We start from the raw sequence: 24,703 nt of genomic DNA on the forward strand, positions 1-24,703 counted from the left end.
AAACCTGATTTTCTCAGTACTCCTTCGTGCGCACGTGAAGCCTGAGGGTCACTACCGTTCATGAAATCCCCGCTCCAACCCTGCTTTCGCGGTGAGTCCGGCGTCCGCGTGAGACGCTCTGCGCTCGTTCGGGAAAACTCTCAGCCCTCAGGCATTGGCCACAGCCTGCGGGGAAGTTTTCTTGCTGGAAGCCCTTCTCTGGGCAGCACTCCCGCCTCACGCCCTTTAAAGTCTCGGGAGATGGAGTCAAACCCTTGGCACCCAACCACCGGCCTCGCTGATCTCGGTCCCTAGAGCCCGATTGCACCCGGCCTGGAGATCTGCAGACCCCACCTCCAGTTCAGTAAGCCCCCCCGAATCCGAGGAAAGCGCACTTTCCATGGGGTGGGAATTCAAGGGGGGCGGAGAACACGGTGTCCCCGGAGGAGGTGACCTGCCCCACGTGGGGAGGGGCTTTGTGGAAGCGGTGACGGCGAAAGGGCGTCTGGGAAAGCGGAACGAGGCTGTGAGGGGACCCGGAGCCGGGATGAGAGAACGGACACGTGAGGGGGAGCAAAGGTCCGCGAGGGGCCCGAAGAGACGGCCGCGCAGAGGACGTGGGAGGGCCGGGGGGGGTGGGGAGGACTGAGCGGTCGAAGGGGCAGTAGCGGGCGAGGCGCTTCGGACGGAGGGAGTAGTTCTAAGGAGACCAGTTGGGGGAGCGAGAGCAGGGACGGAGAGTGAGTTCGGGGCGACGGATCAGAGGGAGAAACAGCACTGAGAGTCAGCCAACTTGTTGGGGGTGACAGGAAATACTGTCACTGGGGCAGCAGAGGGGACACAGGCATGGGGTGGCGGGTGGCAGAGGCGAGCAATCAGAAATACCAGGGAGGAAGAGCAGCTGAAGGTGAAATAGGTTTCAAGAGTGTTGCTGGACAGGAACAGAGAAAAGGGGGCGAAGCAAGATGGAGCGGGAGTGGAAACACGGGAAAGGACAGAAGTGCAAAGAGACAGGGAAGAGACAGACACAGATCCGCACACGACGATACAGAGTAGCGGGGAGAAAGATACGGGTAAGTGATGAGCTGATAGGAAGTGGTTGATTAATCTGTAAGATACTGGCTTGTGACTATTTAATTAAACATTTGCTGAATTGTTTCACTTAAATAAATTTGAATGACAATTACAAATCCCCAGTTTACAAGACTTATGAATTTTATCATTTTTAGCTTCAAACCCTTATTCACTCAGAGGGCAGAGACATGGGTCCCTTCACATTTCCTGGGATGGCAAGAGGGAGGTGACCTGGGACAAGAAATGGCTGAGTGTGTCACCACATGATGCTTTTTCGAGGAATATTAAAACCATTGGGTCTTTTTTTATTTTCTGTCCATTCGATTTTCTTTTTTCATCTACATCTTATATTGAATTTAGTATTTTTTTGTTATGAAAAAATAATCTTTTATTTTTGTATAACTATTTTACAAATTTGAGCTGATTAGTAATTATCTCTCTATATAAACTCTCAACATATGGTATTCTTTTGAGGACTGTAATTGTAAATGCTATCTAACCTCTATAAATTAAACTTTTTCTGAATATTAGAGCACATACTGATACTTAATTTTATGAACTCATTTACTTCAGTTTCACTTTAACTTTTTTTATTTTTTAATTTATTTTTTCAAATACATTTGTCTCTGCCTACCCCCCACCACTTTCCCTAAATAAAAACATATTGAGATAAATCTGACTCTTCTTGAATATCTACTTTTCTGTAGTCACTAACTTGAAATAAGCATTGATGATACCTCTGAACCAGCACTTAACATTGTTTTCTAAATATGAGATAGTGTCAACCTTTTTAAAACACTGACCATAGAAGTCATTACATTAAAAAAGTTTCCAATAATTTTCCTTTTCTATATATCGTGTCTAGTTTAAATTCTGAGCCCTGCATCCTTTCTACTGTTTGTAAGTTGCAACATCCATTGGTACTCAGTAATATCAGGCTATTTCAGTGTGCACTTGGAAAGGACATCAGTGATCTTAACCTTCAGAACCTAGTTTCATGCGTTTGTCTAATGTTCAGTGGCTGATGTCTTGCACTGACGAGATTTGTTGAATTAGTGACTGTGAGCCAAAAAGGAACTCTTCCCCTCAAGTCCCTGTTGTCCATACTCTGAAAATGTTGAAGGACGGACTGGATTGACCTGAAACGTGGTCCCCACAGAGCATATCTATTCATTGTGTAATTTGATAAACATACCTTCATAGCTAATCTTTTTTTTTAAGTTTTCAGCATCAAAACTTGCATTTATCATTTTATGTTTTGAAAATAATTCTTAGTAATTTCTCGGAAAAGAAGGGAAAAAAATTTCTCTAGGGAGCCTGTCATTTTAGAAGTTTCTGCCTGAAGTCCTTACAGTACCCAGAAGTCTGAGATGTGCTGGGTGTGATATGTCTGGCCCAGCGCTACAGACAACAGCTCTGGGGGAGCAACACAGGCATCAGGAGGGAACTAGGTAAAGGTGCCATTTCATGGGCTGCGTTACAGACCTGCAGAATTGTAACTTAGAGTGGGGCCTTCATCTCCTAGGGGTCTGCATGCTTATGAAAGCTAAACTGTTTCCTGCCCTGGCTGGTGAGGCTCAGTGGATTGAGCACCGGCCTGTGAACCAAAGGGCTGCTGGTTCGATTCCCAGTCAGGGCACAGGCCTAGATTGTGGGCAAGGTCCCCAGTAGGAGGCAACCACACATTGATGTTTCTCTCCCTCTTTCTCCCTACCTTCTCTTCTCTCTAAAAATAAAAATAAATAAAAATATTTTTTAAAAATATAAAGCTAAACTGTTTCCCTTCAGAGTCCTGTTAAATCACCTGAGAAGTCCTCATCCTTCTGCCGTGAGTGTGCTGGAAGCAGATTAAGAGGCTGTGCAGACGCCTTTGCAGGCACATCCTCAGAATGCAGACGTGACCCCTGTAGCGTATCGTCGCCGGAGAAAAGAACCCAGAGCAGAACCAGGACGCCATGGCTGCTGCTCAGGTAAATGATGTGTCATGGTCGGAGGCTGTTTACTTTTCTTCCTGACATCAGTGGATTTAGGACCTGCAACTTTTATTTCTCTGCTTCTAATGTTCTTGGCTAGTGAGGTGGTTTTTATCTACTTATTTTTTTCCTTTCTTCTTATGATTGTCAAGGTCAGCAGTTTTTATATGTCTCTCCTTTGTCCCAGAGCCTTCTCTGCGTTTCCTTTACCCAGGCTTCCCAAGCACATGAAGAATTCCTGCCTTGAATTAATGATCTTCAACCACTGAACACAGCCCCTCTGTGACAGATCAACCAGGGAAGGTGCCCATGTCCAGCATCCCTGTTGGGATGGACTCAGAGGCTCGGGTTTTGGTGAAGAAGGGACATGTAGGCTTTAGGTTCATGTGGCTGCAGCATCAGCTCTGTAGATCAGGGGTAAGGAAATGCACATTTTACTCGTCAGGATAGGTCAGAGAGTTATGACAAAGAAGAATAGAAGAAACTTGCTCACTAGTTTGGTACAAAAATCTTGCTATTTAGCCATGGCTGGTGTAGCTCAGTTGACTGAGCACCAACCTGCGAACTAAGGGTCGCTAGTTCAATTCCCAGTCAGGTCACAGGCCTGGGTTGCGGGCCAGGTCCCCAGTAGGGAGTATGGGAGAGGAAACCACACATTGGTGTTTCTTTCCTTCTCTCCCTCCCTTCCCCTCTGTCTATAAATAAATAAATATTTTTTTTTAAAAAATCTTGCTATTTAAATGTACTACAGTATTTGTGTTCCACACAGGGGAGGTATGTGTGCTTTGACTTTTGCAAAAATTAATGTCTATTTGTGATCATTTTCATGTAATGATTTTTTAATTTCTGTATTTTTGCCAGTAACATCACAGCACTGAGGACATGTACCTCAATCACCTGATATCCATTGTTCCAGTCCACCTGATATTCATGTGGCTGAGGTGGTCTCTTCACTATATAGTTAATAGTTTACTTTTATAATTAACAAGGGTCAGTCAGGGAATTACTGAGAGATGTGAAAAAAAACATTACATTTCATTTGGAAACTCCCCTCTTCTTCTTAGTTTTTGTTTGCTTTGGAAAATGAAGGCCCTACTTTTTTTCTTAAAGATCACTGGCTTTGAAATGGAGCATTTAATTAATCAGGCTTTGTTTTTGTAAATTTTTGTTATATTCCACATTCATGCTATAGACATATTTTACATTAACACTTTTTGTATTTTCAAAAAATTTATGAATCATATTAATGTATGTTCAATTCAGTTAAATTCCTAAGATACAACTCTTCACTAATGATACACAAAAATTTTTTAAAAATAAAAAACTAATAAACAATACCTCTAACTTCTCTTTTTCATTATATATTCTTCCCTTTATTGTGTTTATAAAAGACAAAGAGTATCATCCATACATAGACTTAGGAGATATACAGATTCACAGTATAATCTTACCCTCATGGACATGAAAATTCTGTTTTTTATCACTTTTCAATTGTACTTAGTTTCCATATATATGTTTGTGTACGTAAAATGTTACCATTATTTGAGCTACTTTTTTTTTTAATTTATTTACTTTTTAAATACATTTGTCTCTGCCTCCCCCCCACCAATATTTTTTTTGAGCTACTTTGTCTTCTAACTTTCTTAAATATTTTTGTTATTCTCAGTTACCGAAATTGCAGTGAACTTCTACAAGGTCTCTGTATGCATATTTGAGTGGTTGGGGGTGGTTTGGAAAGATTGTAGATCAAGTTTGGAGTAAATCTCAAGGTCTACTTCTGCTGTATGTTTCACAAAATATTCTCATAATGTAAGAAGAATAACCTTGTTCTAGGATTACGTATGCTAAATTTTCAAATAAAATTGTGGCTGCTAGTGTTTTTTATTTCTTAAGAACTGTAAATTGTATAAAACACCTTAAGCTCAAAGTCTTGTATGAATTATTTTCTGTGTTTTCCTTTTTGTGCTGTTCAAAAGTATGGCATGTGGACCAGAGACATTGGTGTCACTAGTAAAAAGTAAGCTTGTTAGAGATGTGGAAACACAGGCCCCATCCCCGAACTCCTGAATCAGAATCCGCGTTCTTAAAAAACTGCAGTTCTTCGTTGTCTGAATTAAACATGAAGAAGTACCTACACTTCCAACTCACCATGTCTTTTCCAGCTGAGAAATATACATAACTGATTGTGGGGGGAAGAAAAACCAAAAACCAGAAAGCCCGATGCTGTTAACCAGCTCTGCTCTCGCTTCTGTGAGTTCGCTTAGCCCAGGGACCACCGCCGGCTGCAATAAGCCCTCAGGCGAAGGGCGGACCTTTACAATCTACGTCTGTGCGCCGATCTTTTTCCGCCCCGGGCTAAGGCTTACAAACCCCGGCCTCCCCCCCCCAGTCCGGGGCTCGGAACTTGGAGACTGCCTCCTCTGAGCCCGCGCGCCTGAATGCAGGCTTACTCCGGGCCCTGCACCGCGTCTGAGTCTGCTTTCCCGCACCATTTGGTTCCCGGACCGGGAAACGACTCCCGCGAGCAGGCCGCTTGCCGCCGGTGGAGACGGCCGGGGTCGGCCGGGTGGGCCTGGAAGCCGGAGGGAAGCACGTGCCCCGGTGATTTCGGGTCCTGAGGAACTGGGCTCCCTCGCCCCGACCTCGGACCGTTCCGCCACCCGGGCGCTCGGGGAGCGGACCCAAGCCCGCCAGCAGGCGCCGGATCGGTAAGTGCCCCGGGACCAGCCCGAGACCTGACCCGCCCTTCGGGTGGAAGGAGAGACTGATCGCCTCTCAGGCCCTTGGCCTCTGGTACGGATAGGGTGTCCCCACTCGGGAGGGGACGTATTAACCTCCGGAGTGAATGGGAAAGTGCAGGAGTGATTGTGTTTGTGGCTCCACCGGCTTCCGCCTACGGAGTGTGAGTGGGCCCCAACCTGCGGTTCCTCGGTCCGTCGTACGGCATAACGGCTGGGGGATCAACCCGGACTCCACTCGGGCAGCCTTAGCGAAGACGGACCCAAGTCCCTCGCGAGAGGAGAGGCCAGGCGGGCGAGTGGGACCACCCCTAAACCTTTGTCTGTCTGCGCCGTGTCGGGGGCAAACAGGGGAGGCGGACCGTCGACAGTGTTAGATTGCGTGCTCCGGGACTTTGACCGGTTCCGTGGCCAGGACCCCAGGACGACACCAGGTCAATTAGAGACTTTTTGTTCGGCTGAATGGCCCACGTTTGGAGTAGGTTGGCCTCCCGAGGGAACCCTCCACCTCTCCACTCTCAGGGCAGTCCACTTAATAGTGGCAGGGAGACCAGGGCACCCTGACCCATTTGTCTATATAGACCGATGGCAAGAGCGGGCTCAGGACATGCCGAAGTGGCCGCAGCGGTGTGCTAAGCAAGCACCAGGCCTCTGCGCGTCACCGGGGCGCGCCAGAAAGGCTTTCGGGGGTGCTGTTTGCGACCAGGAAATAAGTCAGGAGATAGGTCCCAGATCCTGGTTGCCAGAACCAGACGGCTGCCCATTCTTAACGACCCTGACGAGGAGCCCCCGTTCCTCACCCCGCCTCCATACCCAGCGAACCCGCCGGAAGCTCAGCCGCTATCACTAGACACCCCACCGAGCTCCGTCTTCCCCCCTCCGGCCGAGCCCACGGCTCCACCAAGGGAGCCGTCGCCCATAGCCTCACGTCTCTGGGACCGACACCCCCTCCAACTGCCCCTTAGGGAGACCCGGGAACCGCCCCACGTAGCCCCAGACGGGACGGTCCAGCCTGGGCAGATAGTCCTCTACTATCAGCCGTTCTCCACAACTGACCTCCTGAACTGGAAGCACCATACGCCCTCCTATTTGGAGAAACCCCAGGCTCTCATCGACTTAAAGGGAGTCAATCATGCAGACTCACAGGCCCACCTGGTACGATTGCCGCCAACTCCTCCTCACCCTGTTCAATACTGAAGAGAGGAGGAGAATTATGCAAGAGGCCCCCTATTTAGAGACTACTGCCCCTGTTGGGACCCTAGACCCGGCCCAATACGCCCGCGCCGCGGCCGCAGAGACCCAGCCCGATTGGGATCATAATACGGAGCAAGGGAGAGTAGCACTCGACAGGTACAGGGAGGCATTCCTCCGCAGCATTAGAGCAAGGGCCCGAAAACCAACCAATATGTCTAAGGGAGCCAGCGTAACCCAGAAGCCAGACGAATGTCCCGGCGACTTCCTCGAAAGGCTCTTCAAGGCGTATTGCATATACACCCCGTTTGACCCTGAGAGCCCCGAGAACCAGCGGATGACTAACACCGCCTTCGTTTCGCAGTCGGCCCCAGACATCCGCAAAAAGCTCCAGAGGCTGGAGGGGTTTACTGGCATGAACACTAGCCAGCTTATGGAAGTTGCTAACAAGGTATCCAATAATAGGGAAGAGGCAGCCAAAAGGGAAGCCCAGAAAAGGCTAGAAAGGAAAGCGGCCCTGCTGGCAGCTGCCCTAGGCCACGCCCCCACAGAGCCTAAGAAGGGTGACAAAAAAGGAAAAGGGCATCAAAAGGTAGAGCAGGACCAGTGTGCCTACTGCAAAGAGAGAGGACACTGGAAAAGAGAATGCCCAAACCGGAAGAAAAGGAGCTGGCCCGCCGCCTCCCGAGTCGGCCCCCACCTTCCTCAGTCTGGCCGGCCTAGACTCAGAATGGGAAAGACCCGGCTGCTTGAATCTCGGCCCCGCGAGCCCATGGTCACAGCCACTGTTGGGAGCCAAACCTTCTCCTTCATGGTAGACACTGGGGCAGAACACTTGGTTGTTACCATCCTGGTGGCACCACCGTCAGGATGAGAAGTCACCATTGTCGGGGCCACTGGCCAACCTAGTAGCCCAAGGAGCTTCTGTCAAGCTCGGACAGTAGGCCTAGGGGGCCACCGAGTTAAACACGAGTTCTTGTACCTGCCGGAGTGCCCTGTCCCACTACTGGGCTGAGACCTCCTCTCCAAAATTGGGGCGCGGATATCCTTGCAGCCATCAGGTGAGGCCTCGCTACAAATAGGGGGCCCCAGTTTCCTGGCGGTCATCCTACCACAAGAGGAAGAGTACTGGCTTCTGCAGAATCTGGATCCCAGGGTTTGCAGCCATAGCGAAGCCACTCTATCAGGCCCTACACGGGCCGGACACCACTCCCCTATCTTGGGGAGAGGAACAGGAGCAGTCCTTCAATCAGATAAAGGACCTCCTCAGCAAGGCCCCCGCCCTTGGCCTACCTGACCCCAGCCGGCCCTTTAATCTACACGTTCATGAGAACAAGGTGACCCTAGGGGTCTTGACCCAAACTGCCGGGCCTTGGCAGCGCCCTGTAGCCTGCTTATCCAAGCAACTAAGATAACGTTGCTGCTGGGTGGCCACCTTGCTTAAGAGCAGTCGTGGCCGCGGTAGCCCTACAGCAGGAGGCGGACAAACTAACTCTGGGGCAAGAAATAACCCTGTTTGTTCCCCACGGTATCCATGGCCTCCTGGCAGGTCAGGGACACAGGTGGCTGTCGAACCCCAGGCTGACGCAGTACCAAGGCATTCTCCAAGAGAATCCTCGGGTCCAGGTAAAGATGGTAAGGCGGATAAACCCTGCAAATTTCCTGCCCACCGAACTGGGGGACCCAGACCACTGTTGCCTGGAAGTGACTGAAGAAGTTTACGCCAGCCGGCCGGACTTGCGCGACCAGCCGTTGCCAAACGCGGACGTAACTTATTTTACAGATGGCAGCAGCTACATGAAAGAAGGGGATCGAGTGGCTGGGTATGCAGTAACCACACTCGATCAGATAGTAGAGAAGAGCTGAACTTTGGGCCCTGATCAGAGCTAGAACTAGCCCGGGACAAGAAGGTCAACATTTATACTGACTCTAAGTATGCCTACGCCACCCTGCACATCCACGGGGCCATCTACCGGGAACGCAGCCTACTGACAGCAGAAGGGAAGGAAATCAAAAATAAGACAGAAATCCTATGCCTCCTAGAAGCAGCCTGGGCTCCGGCCGCAGTGTCCGTAATCCACTGCAAAGGCCACTCCAGACCAGACACCATGCCGGCCCGCGGGAACCAAAAGGCGGACCTGGCAGCGAAGGCTGCCGCCATAAGGAACGATATGCCCTCTCTTCTCGGGCCATTGTTGGGAAGTCCTGTTAACCGCCAGGACTACAAGCCAGCAGAGGTAAAGTGGGCCCAGCAAGCAGGGGGCCAGGAAACTCCCAAGGGAACTTGGAAACTACCTGATGGACGTTTATACATGCCCCAAAGTCAGGCCGGTAACCTAGTGAGGCGTTGCCGCCATCTGACCCACCTGGGCAAAACCTCCCTAGAAAGGCTGCTCAAGAGATATTTCTACTTCCCTAATCTTTCGGCCCTGTGCTCAACCGCGGCTGCCCAATGCATCACCTGCACAAGGAACAACGCGGCCCCACACCCGGGGGTCCCACCGGGAATCCAGCGCAAAGGAACTCAGCCCTTCGAGGACCTCCAAATAGATTTCACAGAGGTCAAGGCATGCCGAGGGTTTAAATATCTGCTGGTTCTGGTCTGCACTTTTTCAGGGTGGGTAGAGGCCTTCCCCACCAGGACTGAAAAGGCGCAGCCAGTAACTCGGGTTCTCCTCAGGGAAACCATACCCAGGTATGGGCTCCTGCTCACAATCGGCAGCGACAACGGGCCGGCATTCGTCGCCCAGGTAGTCCAAGAGGTCACCCGACTCCTACAAATAAATTGGAAACTGCACACTGCATACCGACCTCAAAGCTCGGGCAAAGTGGAACGGATGAATCGGACCCTTAAGGAAACTCTAGCTAAGTTTCACCAGGAGACAGACCTGCCATGGACTGACCTGTTGCCACTGGCCCTGCTGCAAGTCAGGAATACCCCGAACTCCTCAGGATACACCCGCTATGAGTTAGTCTTTGGCAGGCCCCCACCAGTAGCTAAGCTGGAAGGACTCCATGACCTCAGACAAAGTGAGGGGGAAGTTGAGTCAGTCCCAGTACCTAAAGCGGTTGGGCAAGACCTTAGATACCATTTACCAGGCCAAATTAGGCCAGGAATCCCAACCCCGAGGGAGGCCGACGCAGTCTTTCCGACCAGGGCAATACATATGGGTAAAGGATTGGAAAAATAAGCTGCTCCAGGCAACCTGGACAGGCCCCCACCTACTGCTATTAACTACCCCGACTGCCCTTAAAGTTGCAGGCATTACACCGTGGATCCTTTACAGCAGAGCCAAAGCAGCGGCAGACCCGGATAGAAGGAGAACTGCTAGAACTCCAGAGGGCAGCCCCAAGGGCCAAGGGCTGAGCGCAACCCCAGAACAGCAACCGGCCACCCCGACCCTGAGACTGCGGAGAGAGGCTGCCACCAGAGGGCAGCCAGGGACACGGACCGTTGTTCCAGCGGACACCTAACCATCCACGGTGTCTGCAGTGTCATCCTGGGCATCTGGCTAGAAACGGTACCGCCCTCTGAATGGAGCCCAGCAGAGCAAGTAGCCCTCGCGGTCGTCTACCTTTGCTTGTGTTGTATCTTTGGATATCTAGTTTGCTTTGCTTATCGTACTCAGCCTCAGTTACCCTCCCAGTATGTCAGTGTGGGGTCCCTGCTGAACGGATCAGGATCAGAATAGGCGGGGGAGTAATCAACTATCCTTTTCCCACCCAAGCCTTTGTCTCTAGCACTGATAGGCCCTCAGGATGCATAAAGGCCGGCACCATAAAATCTTGCGCCTGGAGGGGGCGCCAGTACCAGACTGGAGTAATGGAAGGCACCTTAGGGTACCAGAGCCAGAATTGCAGGGTACACGGCACCTCCGGCCAACAAGTCTGCTGGAATATGCACCAAATGCTTAGTAGCCTAAATCATGCAGAATTTGAGCGGAAAAAGGCTGAAAGTAGTAAACAACCTAAATAATCAGCTTAAGAAGCAGCAGATAGACTATAAGCAAATCAACCTTACTGCCTTCCAGGAAGCAACCGACCAGCTAAGGCCAGAAGTCTAAGTCCGACAAATAATACAGACCTTATATATTGGGTACCACGACTCTACCAATCAGACAAGAGTATTGGATCTGTCTGTCTCTCCAGGATAGGGGACTGATTGGAATACCAGTCCCTGACAACTGGGACTGACCCCGAGACACCGCAGGTCCAAATCAGACAATAACCATAGGGCCAGTGGCCACACAAGTATTCCTGGACCCTGGGAAGGCCAATGTCACCTGCCTCCTACCCATCCAAACTTCCCCACTAAAGAACCCTATGGAGGGGGGTCCCTTAACTATCAGCTTTGTACCCATAACATGAGTCTCCCTAACAATAGTTCCTTCTGCCCCGAGCCAGGGGTATTCCTCCTCTGTGGGGCTACCGCGTACAAGTGCCTCCCTACGAACTGGACAGGAGTCTCCACCCAGGTATTTTTAGCCCCTTAGCATAAGCATAAGTATAAGGCCCCCACAAGAAAGAGCAAAAGCCCTCCAGGAGCCTCCCAGGAAGACAACCCGAGTGCGGAGAGGAGCAATAGGAGGGGCCGTAGCAGGGGTGGGCGTCGCCTCCGGAGTCGGTACGGGAGTTGCAGGACTCGGGTCATCCGCCTCCACCTACTACAAGCTCTCTGCCCAACTCAGCGAGGAGGAGAAGGCAGCAGACTCCCTAACAGCCCTGCAATGGCAGATTGTATCCCTTGCCAAAGTAACCCTGCAACATCGAAGGGCAATAGACCTCCTTACAGCTGAAAAAGGGGGAACCTGTATGTTCCTTGGGGAGGAATGTTATTTTATTGATGAATCAGGAATAGTAAAAGAGAAGGTAGAAGAAATAAGGGAAGGCATCAGACGGCGTAAGGAGGAACTAGAGAAATGGAAGTGGGGTACATAAACGGGCAAGCCTGGATAAATTGGTTACTACCGTTCTTGGGTCCCATCTTCATTCTTGTGCTTGGTTTAAGTCTAGGGCCATACATTTGCGAACCTTAGTTCACAGGATAGAGACGACAGTCACCAGGCAGACTACTGCAAAAATCCTGGCCCTACAGCACTACCAGTGCCAGGCTCTCCAGCGCTCGGATAGCCAGGCCTACAGCCAGCCCTGTGATGATGCCAAAAGCCACCTGAGCAGCTAATGGCATCGAAGAGGGGAATGTGAGGAGAGAAACCAAAAACCAGAAAGCCCGATGCTATTAACCAGCTCTACTCTCGCTTCTGTGAGTTCGCTTAGCCCAGGAACCGACGCCAGCTGCAATAAGCCCTCAGGCGAAGGGCGGACCTTTACAATCTACCTCTGCGCTCCCTCCCGCTGACCTTTAGAATCTACTTCCAGCCCAGGACTTTCCTATCCTTTCCCCCCCCCAACGCTAAGGCTTATAAACCCCGGCCTCACCCCAGTTCGGGGCTCGGAATTTGGAGACTGCCTCCTCTGAGCCCGCGCGCCTCAATGAAGGCTTACTCCGTTCCCTGCACCGTGTCTGAGTCTGCTTTCCCCGCAACGTGATACAACACTCGACATTACATATGCATGTGTCAATGCCTTCATTTTAAAGTTTATTTTCCTGAAAAGTGAAGTCTCTACAGTGGATTTGTGTACCTGTGTCATCCTCATTTCTCAGTGTTAGAAAATATGTTAGAGAATATCACTGGGTCAACGTGATCTTACTAGATAATACAGGATACTCTCTTAAGTCAACACCACTTTTCCTAACACTGTTTTCATGTTGGAATGCAGTATGAACTCATCTGGTGTCTCCTTGGTAAATGTGTCTTTTTTTTTTTTATCAGGGATTGTTGACCTTCAGGGACGTGTCAGTAGATTTCTCTCAAGAGGAGTGGGAGTGCCTGGACCCAGCTCAGCAGAAGTTGTACAGGGATGTGATGTTGGAGAACTACAGGAACCTGGTCTCCCTGGGTGAGGATGACTTCCTTCCAGAGTTCCTGTTCTACCTGCGGGGCGGGGGGAGGGGGGTTTTAGTTAGTTTAATATCTTTTGTGGGTTATGCTTTGCATGGACACTTTAGATTCTTGCTTTCAAGGGAGAAATTGAAGGTTATCTGGTATTGTAAGAAAAAGCTTCATGAACTATGTGAATGAGGAACTCAGTGTCTGAAATTTTATATGTTGTGTAGGGTAATTAGCGTGCTATCAGCAAACAGTATTTTGGAAAATCATTTTCTAGAATATACTAACTTTGTAGCAGTCTTCTCACCTGATCACAAAGTGTATTGGAAATGGGAGCATCACCATCAGAACTCATGTTTCTTTCTTTTATAAACAGGTCTTGTTGTTTCTAAGCCTGTCCTGATTACCTTTTTGGAGCAAATGAAGGAGTGCTGGGATATGCAGGGAAGAAAGTTAATATGCATCCATGCAGGTAGGTGGAAATGGGGAAGCACATGAAAAAAGTGAGAGGCCCAGCCCTAGCTGGTGTGGCTCAGTGGGTTGAGTGCCAGCCTGCGAACCAGAGGGTCACTAGTTCGATTCCCAGCCAGGACACGTGCCTGGGTTGCAGGCCAGGTCCCCAGTAGGGGGCATGCAAGAGGCAACCACACAGTGATGCTTCTGTCCCTCTCTTCCTCCTTTCCCTGCTCTAAAAATAAATAAATAATCTTTTTTTTTATATATATTTTTTTTAAATGAGAGGCCCAAAGGTCACAAAGGAATCCAGACTTTAAGGTGTGGTTTGGGAAGCTGTGCTTCAGTGGAAGGATTGTGAAAAGCCCAGGTTTATTTCTGTTGCTGTAATAAAGGGACAGCTCATCTCCAACATGCCACTTGCTCCTGTATCATCTTGGGACTCTATTCTACTCCAGTGACCTCTGTCATCCTATTACCAGTTGGGGCCAAAGTCCTCCCATTGAACTGTGAGGGCCACCATGGTCTGGCTCCTCTTCACTTGCTGTGGGGACTTGGGAAAATCTGTGCACTTTGCTGACAAATTGTACTTAAACCTGTTTTTTTTAGGTTTTGTTGTCTCATGAAAAGTGTTTATAAAGGAAGGGCTTGATATCCTGGAATTTGTTGCAGAAATCCCAGGAACCCTGGAGTCAGATGTCACGTATCCTGGTATATAATTTCTAATTCTGTGGAGTCTTCAAATAAGATCCTACGAAATTTAGACTCAGTGATTTTTATCACAGCCGAATATACTCTCCAGAACACAACAATCCAATTTCGGGTTTCTTTTCAAAACTTCTTTTTGCTTTGTATGAACTAAATAAGAAATTTCTAGTCTGTATTTTTTAATTCCTCCATATCAGTTTACTGTATCTATTCACTTCATAGAGGTCTTCAGTAAGTTACTGTTATAGGTGACGTTAAAACATTGCCGACCAGGTAGGAAAGTCTCTATTTTTACCTGATTTCTTCATCACTATGATTTTATCATTCTCTCTTATTCAGTCCAAAGCTCCCAGGACTGTGTCCTATGTGTTTTCACTTTCTGATTAGATCTTTGTCATGTTTGTGCTTTTAGATTCAGAAGTTCTGATAGAACGTGCTCAAATGTGCTCCTCTGGTAAGAAGTGAGTTACAGAATTATTAGGCAGTTCATATTTTTAAAAAAGTTCAGTGCAACTTTGGTGCTCAAAGAGTCTGCTCCGTTGATGTGTCGTTGTAGAAGTGGTAGGGTTGTAATCTGACATGGGCTTACGCTGTCTACTGGGTGCACTGGCTCTGGGTCTTCCCTGGAGGTTCAAGATCAGCCGCCACCTGCGAATTGCCCAGGGTGCCTGGCCCCAGTTACGGAGTGATACGCAGATGGCTCCTACTTGTGCTGATCTTGGAGGTGCCCAGAAAGATCACATTGCGACCCAAGGCCAGCTGTGGCTAATGTCAGATATGTGGCCACTGAGATGTGAGGGGCACGCAGGGGCCAGATGCAGTTTGTTTCTGAGATTAAGGAGAGTCTGGAGCACGAGGCAAGGAAGGCCATTTGTATGGGAAAGCCACTGGACGTCGCTTAGATGGGCTCTCAAGCTGAGCACAGCAACATGTCAGGGAATGACTGGGACAGGGCTGCACGTTAGCCAAGTAGGTGGAACTTGGATACGGCACCTGCCTGCCAGCTTTGTAGTGCTGAGGGCTGAGCAAGGCGATAATGGCCCCGGGGAGGACCGCTGGGTGGCAGACAGCTGCCTCTCCAGCCTTTGCTGTGAAGCCAGACAGTTCAGTTCCTCCTGATATGTCTCCGGTGCCGTTCAAGCCGCTGTCCCAGGGCCGGAGATCCCAGCCAGTGCATCCCAGTGAGTCTGTGCAGCACTTTAAAGAGAAAGACTGGGGACTCCAGCTTCCCCAGACTCACTCACAATTCCCGCTGCTGTTCCAGTGAGTTTCTTTTTTCCATGATAAGTTCCCCAAATTTAGTCGATTGACTTTTTGGTTTTTATTTATATATTAGGAAAGTGAGTGATAGTTTTCAACGCAGTTCACTGAAGATATTGTGGGATTTAATTGGAATATGAATCAGCCATATGTCAGATGCCATTAAACTTCTATGCACATTTGTCTAGGTTTTACCCTACTTTGTTCATGACTTACCTTGTTTCTTTCTGTGCTTAGTTAATGGTCAGTGGTTGTTTTGTCCTGTGTAGTTATTGAAATAGTCTTAATTTTATATCTATCTGTTCATGGATGAACTTATATTCTGTTTATGCAAGATAAAAACTTTTCTAAATTAAGTGTGAATTTGTAGATTCAGAAGTTCTGAATTTTTTTATTTTTTTTAGATATTTTTATTTTAAATTTTAATAAACTGTGTGAGTAAAATCTACCACCTTACTCATCTCTAACTGTACAGTACAATCATATTAAGTATACTCTCTTTGTTGTGCATCTCATCTCTAGAAACTTCCATCTTACAGAAATTTCTCCATATCATTAAACAAGCATTTCCTCATTTGCCTTAAAACCAAGGCCCAGGTAACTACCTTTTTTTTTCCCTATGAAATTGACTTTGTTGGATTACTCACCCAAGTAGAATCCTATAGTGTTTGTCTCTCTGTGACTCCTATGCTTCACTTAAAAAATGTCCTCAATGTTTGTTGTTGTGCACTCAGCTAATAAGATTTTTTTCTGTTTCCTGGCAGAGCATTATCCCACTGTATGTATATACTAAATTTTTTAAACCTATTTATTTATCCACAGACATGGGGATTGTTTCCCCCTATACAGGCTTCTGTGAGTAATGCTACAGTTGACACAGGTGTGCACTTGTCTCTTGCAGATCCTCCTTTGAGGTCTTTTGTCTTTTAATTTTCATAAATTTTTTTAAAAGATTTATTTATTTATTTGTTTTTAGAGAAAGAGGAAGAAGGAATGGAGAGAGAAACACTAGTGTCTGGTTGCCTCTCGTGTGCCCCCTACTGGGGACCTAGCCTGCAACCCAGGCCTGTGCCCAGATTGGAAATCAAACTGGCGACTCTGGCTCACAGGCCGGCGCTCAATCCACTGAGCCACACCAGCCAGGGCAGGAATTCTTTTTCATAAATACCCAGAAGTAAAAAGTGGAATAAACAATTCTATTTGTAATTTTTTGAGAACCCCTCTTGTTATGCATACTGTTTGCACCAATTTTTCTTTCATTCAACCATGTATAGTGTCCAGTTTCTGCACATTTTTTGAAAACACTTGATATTGTTTGTTTCATTGATACTGCTCATCCTAATTGTTGTGAAGTGATATATATTGTGCATATGATTTTAATGGGGGATGCAAATATTGTTTCTTGGATGTGCGTAAAGAACCATAGGAAAGACTCTTAGACCTGAGTATAGATAGAGGAGACAGTCTGGGAATGACTTTTTCAAAGAGCAGTTTTAGGTTCACAGCAAAATTGTATAGAAGTTCATAAGAATTCTCACATGCATGACCTCCTCCCGTTCTCAGTGGCCCGCACCGGAGAGGTACATTTGTGAAATGTGTGGGCCTACGTATGCACACCATTATCACCCAAAGCTTTAGTTGACTGTCAGGTTCACTGCTGGTTTTTATATTCTGCGGGTTTAGAAAATTTATGATGACATATGCACAATTATAGTGTTAAACTGACTAGTTGCTCAGCTCTAATATTCTCTATGCTCTGCCCATTTTTCCCTATGTCTCCTAAACTTTTGCACCATTTATCTCTGTATTGTTTCTCTCATTTTGTGTCTTCTAGAATGTCATGTAGTTGTTATCCTATAGTTTGTGGACTTTTCAAATTGGATTCTTTTTTAATTTCATTTATTGATTTTTTTTAGCAAAAGAGGAATGGAGAGAAAGAGGAGAGATAAAACATTGATTTATTGTTCCATTTATTTATACATTTATTAGTTGACTCTTGTATGTGCCCTGACTGGAGACTGAACCTGCGACCTTAGCCTATTGGGATGATGCTCTAAGCAACTGAGCACCTAGTCAGGCAGATTATGTTACTTCACTTAACTTATGTATCTAGGTTTTCTTCATATCTTTTCATGGCTGGACATATTATTTCTTTATAGCACTTAATATTTTACTGTATGTATTTTAGTTTACCTATTTATTATTCACCTGTTGACAGATACCTTCATTGCTTCCAATTTTCAAAATTATGAATGAAGCTTTGATAAATAGTCTGTTGTAGGCTTTGGTGTAGATAAAAATTTTTAGCTCTTTGGTTAAATACTAAGGAGCACAATTACTGGATCATATAATAAGTGTATGTTTAGTTTTGTGAGAACCCCCAAACTCTCCTCCCAAGGGGTGATAACCATTTTACATGTTCACCACCAATGGATAAAAGCTCCAGTTGCTTCACATCCATAGCAGCATTTGCAGTTGTTAGTGTTCTGGATTCTGACCTGTGTAGTAGGGGTTTAGTTTTGCTTTAATGTGCTGTTTGTTTTGTTTTCATTTTTATAATGTCCATTTCCTTAGTGACATAAGATGTGGATGGTTATTTTGGATTTTTTTTTTTTTAGATTTTATTTATTTTTAGAGAGGGGAAGGGAGGGAGAAAGAGAGGGAGAGAAACAGCGATGTGAGGGAGAAACTATTGGTTGCCCCTCATGCACCCCATCGGGGACCAAACCTGCAACCCAGGAACTGAACTGGTGAGTTTCGCTCTGCAGCAGGGCACCCAGCCCACTGAGCCACACTGGTCAGGGTTAGACACTAATTTTTTACCCGTGTATCTTTTGTATTATGTTTTCTGTCAGGTTTTTAGTCAGGTTTGTTCTTTTGTCCCAGTTAATTTATTGATAATTACCATCCTGATAGATGTCTAGTGATATTTCATTATAGTCCCATTTTGATTTCTCTCATGATGAATGATTTGAACATCTATACATATGGCTATTGGCAAACTTTATGTCCTGTTTAAAGAAATAGCTATTCAGGTCCTCTGCTCATTTTTTTCATCAGGTTTTTTTTTTGGGGGGGGGGGTTGGTGTTGTGTAAGTTCCTTGTATATTTTGGGTATTTAGTATTGTTGGTGGATATATTCCCTGATTTGGTAGATTAGATTTTTTTTTGTTTTCTTGATGGTTTCATATCCTGTGCAAAAACTTACTTGGTTTTAGTCTCATTTTTTATTTATTTTCTTGTTTTCTATGTCTACTGAGATGAATGCAAATAAATATTCCATAAGAATGATGGCAGAGGTTATTGACTATCCTCTCTTCTAGCGTTTTCATGGGTTCAGGTCTTACGTTTTAGTTTTTAATCCGTTTTGAGTTCATTTTGGTACACGGCCTAAGAAAGTTGTATAGTTACGTTATTTTGTGTGTATTGGTTCAGTTTTTCCTCTCACTATTTATTAAAGAATCTGTCTTTCCCCATTTGTATACCTGACTTTTTCCTTATAGATTAGTTAATTACATATCTTCAGCCATTTTTAAAATTGTTCTATATGTTTTATTATGTTGTTTTCTTTTTTAAGATTTTATTTATTTACTCTTAGAGAGAGGGGAAGGGAAGGAGAAAGAGAGGGAGAGAAACATCAGTTATGGTTGCCTTTCGTATACCCCTTACTGAGGACCTGACCCACAACCCAGGCCTGTGCCCTGACTGGGAATCAAACCAGCAACCCTTTGGTTCTCAGGCTGGCGCTCAATCCACTGAGCCACACCAGCCAGGGCTGTCATGTAGTTTTGTAAAGTTCTTTATATATTCTGAATATTAAAGGCTTATCAGATACATGCTTTGCACAAATTTTCTTCCATTCTACAGGTTGTATTTTTAACCCACTGATTATTTGCCTTAATGTGCAGAAGTTTTTAATATTGGGTATAATTCCATTTGTCTGTATTTGCTTTGTTTACAAGTGTTTTTTTGGTGTTTTAATAATAAAAAAATAAATGCCATAAAATCTTTCTTAGGCCATTTCATTTAGTAGATTAATAGTTACTAGCTTTATGTTTAAGTATTTTATCCATTCTTAATATTTGTTTATTATTCTAGGCAAGTGTCTAACTTCACTCAATTTTCTACATTTGGACCAACAAATTCTCAATGCTGTTTGTTTATGAGAATATCCTTGTCTCATTTTGTGGTATTAGCATGCTTGTTCAAGATCTTCTTTAATTACAGCCCGCAGTATTTTATACTTTGTTTTTATTGAGTTTAGAAATAAAGAAGGAACAGAGAGAGACAGACATTGATTTGTTGTTCCATTTGTTTATGCATTTATTGGTTGCTTTTCATATGTGCCCTGACTGAAGATCAAATCCAGCATTTTGGTGTATCAGAACACTAACCAACTGAACTGCTTGGCCAGAGTGGAATACCTTTCTCTTATTTTGTGGTTTCAGCACCTTCATTGAAGGTCATTTGACCTTATCCAGGAGAAGTTGTATGTAGGCTATTCAGTCCACCATACTTAATTATTTGCCTCTGTCATAATGTTTGTATTATACTTTTTAATAACACCAGCTTTGAAATATGTTTTCTTAAAGATTTTATTCATGTAATTTTATAGACAGGGGAAGGGAGGGAGAGAGGGAGAGAAACATTCATGTGCTAGAGAAATATCAGTTGGTTGCATCTCACACACTTCGGTTTGGACCTGGCCCACAGCCGGGGCATCTGCCCAGCCTGGCACCTGCCCAAACCAGCAACCTTTTGCTTTAAAGAACAATGCCCAACTGACAGAGCCACACCAATCAGGGACCATTTTAATTTTAGAATAAATATGTTATTTTTGCCAAAAGTGTCATTGGGATTTTGATAGTTATCTCTTTGAACGTTTCAATCACCTTGGCTATTAGTGCTGTCTTATACTATTAGCAATGCAACTTAGGATCGTGGGATAAATTTTTTTTTTTATTTCTTAGTTTATACTCTTGTCATGATAAATCTGTGTGATCCCCACTGATTAAGTCCGTGAAGAATCTTTACTCCTTCTTTTTGCCAGCACCAGCATTGTCCTTTGAAGTCACCCTGGCTATCTTCATTGTTTTCTTGAGTTCCTAGCTCAGTTTTCTCAAGGACATTGTCTTCTCATATAGGCCATGTCTTGCAAGTTTAGTTTGGGTAAATTTTTTATGTGTGTAATCCATAAAATCATAAATCATTCCAAAGCCTGTTGTTTTGCCAACCCCAAAATGGGTTCTGCATCCTAGCACAAAGATAACATCTGGTGTGGTCTTTTACATTTTGGCTAGTTTTTCTTGCATTTCTTTCTTACAAGCTCTTGCCTTCCCAGAATGAAGGACATTAACGACCACCTTTTTCGGTGAAGAGACTATTGGTCATGAACTTCCTGGTCCAGGTAGTTACTGTGTAGTTCATGATGGTGGCTGATCTTCAAGCAGCCAGGGAAGAAAACTGAATTTTTCATTAATTGATTTTTTTCCTTTAATTACAACCTTTTTGATGTGACTTTACCTCATGTAACTTTCTTTGTCTTGCTTTGAACATTTAACTTTCTTTTGGAGTACTCAGAATTGTAATCTGGTTAATTCTTGCTGGTAAGTTCCATGTACACTCACCAGTGTCAAAACTGTGAAACTTTATTACATATTTTTCAGCTGTGTCCTCTGAAGACAACCAGGCCTTATTGAGAAAGCCAGGGATAGAAGATTTATTCCCTAAAGTAATGCGGGTAAGATGTAGAAGATGTGGTTTGATAATGTAATGAAAGCCTGATAAGAGTGTGTGACGAGAAAAAAAGACCATTTAAATGGACAGAGCTAACTTGGGACAATTATTTACCCAAATAAAAAATCCTTGTTACCCATAATGAGATTAAAAATAGTACACATTTGGGAACCCCCCCCTTTAAGTCAGTTACAGTTTCAGTAAAATGTGTTTATAAATGTGAAGACTGGAAACAATTTTCTAAGGGTATATATTCTTTTAAAGGCATTCTGGAAAATCTAGGAACTCACATAATCCGTGGTGTGAGCAATGATTTGAATTTTTTAAAATGTAGAGTGGGATTAAACTTTTAGTCAATTTCTAAAATTTAGTGCTTTATAATGCACATATCAAATTAAAGTAATATACTTTATTGAAAAATAAGGGTTTTATTTCAATATGTATAATTTTTGTTAACTTGGGAGCATTTTTTTTTTAAAGATATTATTCATTTATAGAGAGAAGGTCAGGGAGGGTGAGGGAGAGGGAGAGAAACATCAATTGAGTGTCTCTCGCGTGAGCCCTAACCAGGGACCTGGCTTGCAACTCAGACATGTGCCCTAACTGAGAATTGAGCCAGCACCATTTCTGTTTGGGGATGAAGCCCAACCCACTGAGCCACACTAGTTAGGGTGGAAGTGATTTTTTATGCAACCAAGATGGTTTTAATAGGTATCACAAAATAGTCATTTAGGAATAGGTATACATGTTTAATGAACTTACAGCTTTCACTAAAGGTCTTTTTATCTTCAATGATTACCAGGGTACATATAACGAAGACAGAAGTTATCAATGTAATGAACATTGGAAAAATTTTGACCATGAATCAAATCTTAATATACATCAGAATACTGAGCTTCCAGAGAACCGTTGTCAAGGTGGAAAAGTCTTTGTCCAAATGTCAAATACCCACACACACCAGATTATTCCTATGGTGGAGAAGACAGACAGACAAAGCAAATGTGTCCCGTCTTTTAAGCAATCTTCACATCATAGTGAGCAGGGGAATGTTCATACGAGGGAGGGTGGTTACAAATGTGTACCGTGTGGCGAAGTCCTCACTCAAATATTCAATCAAAATAGACTTAAGATAATCCGTACAGAAGGAAAACATAAATGTAAAATATGTGGTAGAACATTTAATTGGCCTTCAGCTCTTAGTGCACATCAGACAATTCATATTAGAGAGACGTTCTATGAATGTAAAGCATGTGGTAAATCCTTTAAATGGAACTCATGTCTTATTGAACATGAGAAAAGAATTCATTCTGGCGAGAAACCTTACAAATGCAGAGAATGTGGTGAAGACTTTAGCCAGTCCTCAGACCTTACCCAACATCAGAAAATCCATGCTCGAGAAAAGTCTCATAAATGTAGAGAATGTGGCAAAGCCTTTAGCCAGTCCTCAGACCTTACTAAACATCAGAAAATTCATACTGGAGGGAAGCCTTATAAATGTAGAAAATGTGGCAAAGCCTATAGACAATTCGCACACCTTACTTATCATCAGATAATTCATACTGGAGAAAAGTCTTATAAATGTAAAGAATGTGGTAAAACCTTTAGCAAGTCCTCAAAGCTCACTCGTCATCAGAAAACTCATACCCGTGAGAAGCCTTATAAATGTAGAGAATGTGGTAAAGCCTTTAGCAAGTCCTCAAAGCTCACTTGTCATCAGAAAACTCATACCCGTGAGAAGCCTTATAAATGTAGAGAATGTGGTAAAGCCTTTAGTCACTCCTCATCCCTTACTAAACATCAGAAAATTCATACTGGAGAGAAGCCTTATGGATGTAGAGAATGTGGCAAAGCCTTTAGGCAGTCCATTCACCTTACTGAACACCAGAAAATTCATACTGGAGAGAAGCCTTACAAATGTAGAGAATGCGGTAAAGCTTTTAGCCGGTCTTCCTACCTTACTCAACATCAGAAAATTCATACTGGAGAGAAACCTTATGGATGTAGAGAATGTGGTAAAGCTTTTAGCCAGTCCTCATATCTTACTAAACACCAGAAAATTCATACTGGAGAAAAGCCTTATAAATGTAGGGAATGTGGCAAAGCCTATAGGCAGTTCACACACCTTACTTATCATCAGATAATTCATACTGGAGAAAAGTCTTATAAATGTAAAGAATGTGATAAAGCCTTTATCCAGTATTCGTACCTTACTGAACATCAGAAGATTCATTCTGGAGAGAAGCCTTACAAATGTAGAGAATGTGATAAAGCCTTTAGCACGGCCTCAAAGCTTGCTTGTCATCAGAAAATTCATACTAGTGAGAAGCCTTACACATGTAGAGAATGTGGTAAAGTCTTTAGTCACTCATCATCCCTTACTAACCATAAGAAAATTCATACTGGCGTGAAGCCTTATAAATGTACAGAATGTGGCAAAGCCTTTACGCAGTCCATTCACCTTACCCAACATCAGAACCTTCATACTGGAGAGAAACCTTATAAATGTCTAGAATGTGGTAAAGCTTTTAGCCAGTCCTCATGCCTTACTCATCATCAAAAAATTCATACTGGAGAGAAGCCTTATAAATGTACAGAATGTGGTAAAGCCTTTAGCCAGTCTTCATACCTTGCTCAACATCAGAAAATTCATTCTGGAGAGAAGCCTTATAAATGTAGAGAATGTGGTATGGCCTTTAGCCGGTCTTCAAACCTTAATCGACATCAGAAAATTCACATTGGATAGAAGTCTTATAAACGTAGAGGAATGGGAAAAAGCCATTAGTAAGTCCTCAATATGTTACTCACCAGGAAATTCATAGGGTAGAGAAGCTTGTAAATGTAACAAATGTGGCAAATCATTTAGGTGGTCCTCAACCCTTTTGAAACATCAGAAAATTTGTACTGGAAATCAGTCTTACGAAGGTAGAGAATGTCGCAAAGCCTTTAGTCGGTCCTAAACTGTTACTGATAATGAGAGAAATCATCCTGTATAAAGCATTATGTATGTAGAGCATATGTTAAATCCTTTAACCAGTGATCAGTTTTCCTCAGCATCAGAAAATTCATACTAGAGAGAAACACTGTATGTGTAGAAAATGTAGCAAAGCCTTTTACTTGTGTTCACACCTTATTGGACATCAGAAAGTCCATACTGGACAGAAATTTTACAGATGTAACAGGTGTGGCAAAGTTTTTACAAATGTAGAGAATATGGCAAAGCCTTTAACACGTTTCAAAGCTTACTTGTCATCAGATCACTCACTGTGGAGACAAACCTTCCAGATGTAAAAAGTGTGCAAAAGCCTTTTATTTGCATTTGTATCTTACTAAACATGAAATAAAACATTGTTGAGAGAAACTTTACAAGTGCGGAAAATGTGTCAAAACTTTATTACTATTGGTGTCTTACACAACATGAGACAAATCATAATGGAGAGAAGCCTTACAAATGTAAAGCATGTGGCTTTAATAAGCATTCATGCCTTACTCTGCCTGAGAGAACAACTCACTCCTGGGGGAAATCCTACAAGTGTAGAGAATGCAGTATATCCTTTTATGATTAATGAACACTTACTTAGAATCACAGGATTTATACTGGAAAAGAAGCTTATAAATGTAGAGAATGTGGCAATGTTTTTGT

At 44.5% G+C, this 24,703-nt stretch overlaps 1 protein-coding gene across 1 annotated transcript; it reads left to right on the forward strand.

The window, feature by feature from the left end:
* Positions 1-2,863: 2,863 nt before the first annotated feature.
* On the forward strand, positions 2,864-23,806 carry LOC129081555 (zinc finger protein 420-like). Its single transcript, XM_054587226.1, has 4 exons — positions 2,864-3,023; positions 12,790-12,916; positions 13,283-13,382; positions 22,288-23,806. Exons 1-4 carry the CDS (start codon positions 3,009-3,011, stop codon positions 23,804-23,806), a joined length of 1,761 nt encoding a protein of 586 aa, XP_054443201.1. The 5' UTR covers positions 2,864-3,008.
* Positions 23,807-24,703: the final 897 nt, after the last annotated feature.

Source organism: Pteronotus mesoamericanus, unplaced genomic scaffold (assembly GCF_021234165.1).
Source record: "Pteronotus mesoamericanus isolate MK-2021 breed Mesoamerican mustached bat unplaced genomic scaffold, CSHL_Meso_final scaffold_1135, whole genome shotgun sequence".
Classification (NCBI taxonomy): domain Eukaryota; kingdom Metazoa; phylum Chordata; class Mammalia; order Chiroptera; family Mormoopidae; genus Pteronotus; species Pteronotus mesoamericanus.

What these genes read in the sequence shown, in the direction of transcription:
- LOC129081555 (XM_054587226.1), top strand. An exon ending in CAGGAACCTGGTCTCCCTGG is followed by an intron (nt 12,917 to 13,282) that starts GTGAGGATGACT and finishes TTTTATAAACAG; the next exon opens with GTCTTGTTGTTTCTAAGCCT. An exon ending in ATATGCATCCATGCAGGTAG is followed by an intron (nt 13,383 to 22,287) that starts GTGGAAATGGGG and finishes AATTCATATTAG; the next exon opens with AGAGACGTTCTATGAATGTA.